Source organism: Triticum aestivum, chromosome 6B (genome assembly GCF_018294505.1).
Source record: "Triticum aestivum cultivar Chinese Spring chromosome 6B, IWGSC CS RefSeq v2.1, whole genome shotgun sequence".
NCBI classification, from domain to species: domain Eukaryota; kingdom Viridiplantae; phylum Streptophyta; class Magnoliopsida; order Poales; family Poaceae; genus Triticum; species Triticum aestivum.
Window position 1 is genome coordinate 657,073,068 of NC_057810.1, and position 6,978 is coordinate 657,080,045.

Below are 6,978 nucleotides of genomic sequence, written 5' to 3' on the forward strand. Positions count from 1 at the left end.
CAACAACCATATTATTGCTTGTTCTTTGCGCCTTGATTCTTTCTCCTACTTGTAGTCCTCCATGCTAAACCCCTAAGTCCAGGAGCATGCAACCATTGGCATATTTTTGGTTCAGGAAATAATGCCATTCACATCCTGTCCAGTTTTGAAGTTCTGCAAAACTTGCACTAGCAAGTTTGTGCTTTTCACCAACTAACCTCACCACCCTCTTGTGCATCCAAGGAGACACTGATCTGGAAGATTTGTCCCCTCCAAGAATAGCCTAGGTGCCTTTAGCATTTTGACAAACACCTGGAGTGCATGGACTGATTTGGCATGATCTCAAGTATACATTATGAACTTGACCACCTGATCAAACCACCTTGTCCCTGGAGTTTCCCTCTATCACTAGCCTAGTTATGTTCCTTGCCAACCTCATCTGTGACCTGTAGCGTGCCACGGCATTGTGTCGAACACCTTCCGTGCGTGCACTGGACGCGCCCAGAGCACGCGTATTGCACGAGCGGCGCCCGAGCAGCCGCGTCACGCCCCGCACTCACCCCAGCCCGTGACCGACCGCAGCCAGCACGCCGTGTCCCCTTGCACGCTGCATGCTCCCCCTCACCGCAACACGCTAAGCAGAGCCTCGCCGCGTCCCCGGCATGCCAAGGACTAGCCGCCACGGCCGCCCGACAACCCTGCTCAAGCCAGCGCCGCCCAAGCCACCCCGGCTCGCCACCTGCCCCTGTGAGCAACGCAAACTTATCCCCTCGCCCGTCGGCTAGCTACCATCGTCGCCACGACGCCTTGACGCTACAGGGAGGCGGTTCACCGTCGTCCTTATCGCCGGCCGCATCGAACCGACCTCCACCACCTATATAAGGGCCCCGGAGCTCAATCAAGTCCTCCATCAACCTCCAGTGATCCTCCTAGAGCTACCCTGGCCAGCATTCGAGGAGGGGAAGGCCTTCTTCCCTGAGTCCGGCCAGTTCGATCGCCGCCAAGCCCCGGTCGATTCCGTCACCACCAGGGCCTCTCCCTCTCCAATCTCTCCACCAAGAACTCCCCCTCCCTCTCGCGAGTGCAACCCCTCGATCAATTTTTGGTCGGAGACCACCGCAGCCCAAAAATCACTTTGTTCCCGAAGCCCCCTCCGCCGCGGAGCTCGCCGCCGGCGACTCCCTCCACCTCCAGCGACCCTACGACCACCGGAAGGACCGCCTAGGAGTGGCGGATCCATTCCTGCTCTTAGATGCCCGCGAAAAGACGCCGTTCGCCTTCGACGATCGCCGGACGCCCCGCCTCTGCTCGGGCAGAGAAGAGGAGGGAGTGGGGACTGGTCAAACCTGACCAGTGGGCCCCCTGGACCCACTGTCAGAGACCCAGCCCCATCTCCACGCGTTTAAGTGGAAGCGTAAAGACCCCGAGTACGTCTCCCCGTTTTGAAGGCGTATTCTTCCCGAAACGTTTTCTTCTCTGTTTATTATTAAAAACAGATTTTGACCAAATCTTTGACTCGCTTTATCTTTTTAAATATAACTCCAAATGAACTAATTCTTTTTCCTACCTCTCTCAAATTTGATCTAGTTTATTTTAAGATTTAATTGAAAAATTTTCCAAACAACTTTTTGTGCTGTTTTTATTTTTGTGTGTTAATTCATTTATATTTCTAAAATAGGATTTTTGAAGAGAGGAGAAGTATTTCAAGAGTTTGAAATGCACCCTGGCATGATATTTTTGAAGGCAAGCATTCTGAACCCTGGCATGATATTTTTGAGTGTTCGTTGACACATTTATCACACTACCTCCTTTTTGGAGAAATTGTTATTTCATGTGAGATGATCATGTGCATGGATGCATATTTGTGATTTCCATGCTGTTGGAAATGATCACACTTGTGATGATAATCATCCTCATGTGCCTTGCATGCATACCGGCAAGAACCCGGGAAAACTCTGCCTTGGGTAGGCATGAGTTTGTCGCCGGTCTCCGTCGGGATGGTTATGTCTGGTATGGCATGGTAAGGTAATATGAGCGGTGACTCTGTTGGTTGAAATATATTCATTATGCTAATCATGCAGGGAATACCTAAACCTCCTGAGTTGACCATAGATCGAGTCTTGTTCCAGTAACCCCCATACTTGTTTCGTACTACCACTCGTCTCTACAACAAGTAGAGTACGGTTCAGTAAGTTGTCAACCTCTTCCTAGCACACACCGTACAGAGAGGCCAGGATGGAAGATACCGGTTGTAGCTGGTAGGCAGGCCACCTGGTCCGGGGGCATGGGTATTTCCGGTTGATACCGAGAGGGGAGGCCACCCCTTAGAGCGCGCAATATAAATTTGATCCCATGCTACGCGAGGTTGTAGCCTCCCCACTTAGAGTTTGCTTGACAGGTGTCGTGGGTGATTCCAGACACATGTGAGTTAAGCTGGTGTGTGCAAGTTAGGTGTGTTTTCAACAAAAAGACCGTAGACGGAATTAGTCCCGATGGACTAAAGAAATCCGTTACTCGTGGGTAAAGAGTACACCCTCTGCAGAGATTAAACCTATTCGAATAGCCATGTCCATGGTTAAGGATTACAGTCTGGGATGGGTCGAGTGTCGGTCTTAGTGTTGGTCTTCGGAGGTGAAACTGTTAAATCAGAACTGGTATCACGACTTGTGACATGTGATGATGATGATTATTATTTTGTTGTGGACTAACCCATGATATTATTGATATTATCGAATATCCCTGGAACGGTTCTACCTCCTGGATATTCACTATGATTGTTATTCTTTTAAAGCCCTTTATGTGGTGTCACTCAGACGCCCGACTGTGGCATTTCTTTTAAAGCCCATTATGTGGTGTCGCTTAGACGCCCGACTGTGGCATTTCTTTTAAAGCCCTTTATGTGGTGTCGCTCAGACGCCCGAGTGTGGCATTTCTTTTAAAGCCCTTTATGTGGTGTCGTTCAGACGCCCGACTGTGGCATTTCTTTTAAAGCCCTTTATGTGGTGTCGCTCAGACGCCCGACTGTGGCATTTTCTTTTAAAGCCCTTTATGTGGTGTCGCTCAGACGCTCGACTGTGGCATTTCTTTTAAAGCCCTTTATGTGGTGTCGCTTAGACGCCCGACTGTGGCATTTCTTTTAAAGCCCTTTATGTGGTGTCGCTCAGACGCCCGACTGTGGCAGGCTTGTTGTTTATTTCATTATTATTATTTTAATAGTTCTATGATATTACATATTCATATATAACATGCTTACACGCATTAGAGTTATATTTATATTTTTGTGACTGACGTCATGAGTATATAATATTTTCAGCACATCATTATTATATTATACCCGTGTTCATTATGTTTGCGAGTACATTCAAAGTACTCACTGGCTTGTCCCTGGCTATTGTCTTGCCAGATTTTTTGCACGGAGAGAAGCGACGTGATGACAGCCCCGGAACCTAAGGAACGGTGATAGCAGCCTCGCGAAGATTGAAGCTAGTCTGGTCAGCTGTTCCCGTGGGAAATGGAGTCCCATAGACACTGATGATTTACAGCCTGCTTCCGCCATCAACCACTAGAAACCATTTGTTGTACTCACAGACCAGAATGGTCTTGTACTACATATTTTGTATTTGCTTGGAATTTCTGTATCAAGTTGGTGCCTCATCAGCTAACAGTTATCCTGGGGCTGATAAGCATAAGGGCCATTTTCTGGGAATTAATACCCGGAGAATCGGTCCCCACAATCAATCATGTATTCATGTTGTAATTCACCTGTGGAATCAAGTCACGACTCACAAGGGCACTGGCCAATGCATCAAGCCAACCCATGGATCTAGGGATTGGGCTTGGTTCTGTGAAGGGAGGAGAGGAATTGAAGAGGTATGAAGGAGAATCTAGGGAGAAAGAAAAGGGAAAAGCCGCCGAGGTACTTATTTTCCAGCGGTGGTTTCGATGATGAAACTGCTTGCGCGTGACAGAAACTAGTGCAGTTTCGAAAATCTAACTGCCTCCGTATATTACCACATGCAATTCCATCATAAATGCCTACGCGAGTTCCGATGAAAATTTGCCAACAAAGTGTGTATACCCATGAATTATTAGAGGCGTCCCTCGGATGTAATTTTGACCACAAAAATCTAAGATGCCAGTAATACCCACGAATTGAAGTGGCCTCGCCCCTGACTGTGTACGCGATTGGAATGGCTTATATGCCCCCAATAATTGTTACATGGAGAAAAATAGAGATTATAATAGAACAGGGACATCACTTCTGTTCCAATACACGATTAACATTGATTTTTTTAAAGGGCAACATGTTTCTTCCACTTATACCTGATATTACTACGTACTTTGGACAGAAGAGCGGGTTCCGATTAAATGGCCATGAGAAAGAGAAGCCATTGCAAGGAGATAATGGTAGCTCATTTGATGGGATAAACATTGTTGAAAAGGATGAAAGGTAGAATAACTTGCAATTGATGCATGCACAATTCATTCACTAAACACATTTGGACTTTTAAGTAATAAAGGGCCCCTTTTCGAAAAACACATTTGGAGAATGAAATAAACATGTATGGTCACAATAGAAGTCAGGGTGTTAAGTAACACACTTAATATAATCACGCAAAACAAAATTCACACCAGTCTTGTACATCCATTTATCCGGAGGGTTTACAAAAAGCTCAAGAACTAGATTAAATACAGATATCATACTTCAGGTATTAACAAAACGGTGCCCCATATTCACTTCACTCATTGGCTTATTTCGTAGACTCCAGCAGTTTGGTACTAAGATTACTGCCATTGCTTAGCAGCGCACGCTTCTTGGCACGTTGTTGGAAATGCATATAGAGTGACAATACCCAGATTGGCAACACGATAACAACACCTGACCATGCGTCCCACAAGTTGTTGGTGGAAACCTTGACCATATAGATCATCAGGCCAATCATAAACAGCGAATAAAACACCATCATCACATCCTACAGAGCACAGACAAGCAGCGGTGCAGGATAAGTAATAATAGTCAGAGATAAATTGTGCGTTAGTTCCTGAGCTAAGAAAGGAAATTAGAAGCCAGAGATAAATTGTGTGGAATTCGACAATGAGCGCACCAGCGAGAGGTCACATCATATGCTTAATTAGACGTGAAAAAGGGTTCAAGCGTCACTAAAGCAGGGAGGATTCTATAATTCTAGCAAAATAATTAGAATGGCCAATATCAACAAACATAAACATAAGTTGAAGCTATTGGAATGCTCTTGTTATATATATATATATAGGCCTGGTACTAGCTGTGACATTGTTTTCAAAATAGTTGTATGTATGAGCACAATGATATGCATGCAACCTACAAGTAATTTAGTAACACATACTAATAGCTAGCATGCATAAGTTTTAGTTATGCTGGAGGACCATAAGTTTTGACTTGGAACTAGCTAGATAGACTTAGAAGCAAAATAGGAAGGCGGGAGAAAAGCAAAAGCCTCACCAGAACCACCATGATACCCTTGGCAATGCCAGAGTTCACCTTGGCCAGCTCCTCCTCCTTGGTCAGCGCTGGCCCAGCGCCTTTCTCGAGGTCCAGGCAATGATCAGAACTCTCGGACAATGTTACTTTGGCATGTTGCTCGGCAAGCACCAGGAGTACCAATACCCAGACTAACACGAGAAAAACGGCCGGCCATGCCTGCCACCAGTTTTCGCAAACCTTGAACATCCATATGATCAGGCCAACCATATACAGCGAATACAGCACCATGAACACTTTCTACAAAGCAGACACAAGCAGTGAGCGGCAGGATAGATAATTGGAGTTCCAGCTGAGCACAAAAAAGAAAATTTGACAGGCCAGAGATAAATTGTACTACGTAATCATCAACGATGAGGAGAATGACATGCAACATGCAGAGCTCAGAACATATACTATGTTCTTGGTTAGACTAGACGTGACAAAAGGTTCAAACGTCACTAAACCACGTAAAGAGCAATCTATATTTGTTAGCAAATCAGAACGGCCAACATCAGCAAACAGAAACATACTAAGTATATAGGAAGAAGGTGAAGCTACCCCGCAAAAAAAAAGGAAGAAGGTGAAGCTAACGGGATGCTCTTGTTATACAGGCTTTGATACAGATTGATTCAGAACTAGCTAGTAGCGAGGAAGAAGGCGGGAGAAAAGCAAAAGCAAAAAAGCTCACCAGCGACGCCGCGGTACAGCAGGAAAGGTCCTCCTCCTTTGTCGCCGCCGGCAAGGCAGCGTCTTTTTGGACATCCATGGGAGGATCAGAACTCGGCGACAACATGGTGGACGAACTGATGGTGGACGGCCTTGGCGGTGGCACAAGGCTTGTAAACCTAACGACGGTTCTTGACGGGAAACCTATAGAGCAGAACCACCCGGCCGACCAGGCGCACGTACGAGCGCAAACCTAGCTAAACCTTTTATTTTAGCTGATGAAAAACCTAGCTGAAGTTGAAGCAGCTTGATCGCCGGCCGACGGGAGAAAATTAGACACGTTGCAGCTTTTATTAGTCGTTGGTTTTCTCCTCGTTTATATAGGAGTACGCACGTCAAGCAGTCGGATACCAAAGAGGGCGCGGCCCAGTTGTTCACAATTTGTCATCGTTCTCGTTTGAAGCTTGAACTCAAGCTGACCAATTCGGATGGAAACTGTATATGCCTAGGACACTTTGATCTATCAACAATCAAGTTTTTTTTTACGTCGATCTATAAATCAAGCTAATTAACATTATCGTACCTAAGACTAACCACTAGTAGGTTAATGAATAGCAGGAGGTCTCCCTAGTCAACTCTCTTGTCCGGTTGCCCCGCCTGATGGAGGACTCCTACCTGGTTGTTAATTAGCAGCGACCAGGACCTCTTTTCGTCGTGGATACATCCGACCATGATCAGGAATTCAGGACTCACCGTATGGACTACGTACCAAGTCTATATCTATCTTATCGTGCAATGCCTCTGCTAGCTTCGTGTGCACGTTCAGTTTT

General features: G+C 46.0%; 1 protein-coding gene across 1 annotated transcript; it reads right to left on the reverse strand.

Annotated features, from left to right (window-relative positions):
- Positions 1–4,567: 4,567 nt before the first annotated feature.
- On the reverse strand, positions 4,568–6,483 carry LOC123134738 (uncharacterized). Its single transcript, XM_044553921.1, has 3 exons — positions 6,171–6,483; positions 5,462–5,740; positions 4,568–4,952 (listed from the first exon to the last, which is right to left on the reverse strand). Exons 1-3 carry the CDS (start codon positions 6,273–6,275, stop codon positions 4,731–4,733), a joined length of 606 nt encoding a protein of 201 aa, XP_044409856.1. The 5' UTR covers positions 6,276–6,483; the 3' UTR covers positions 4,568–4,730.
- Positions 6,484–6,978: the final 495 nt, after the last annotated feature.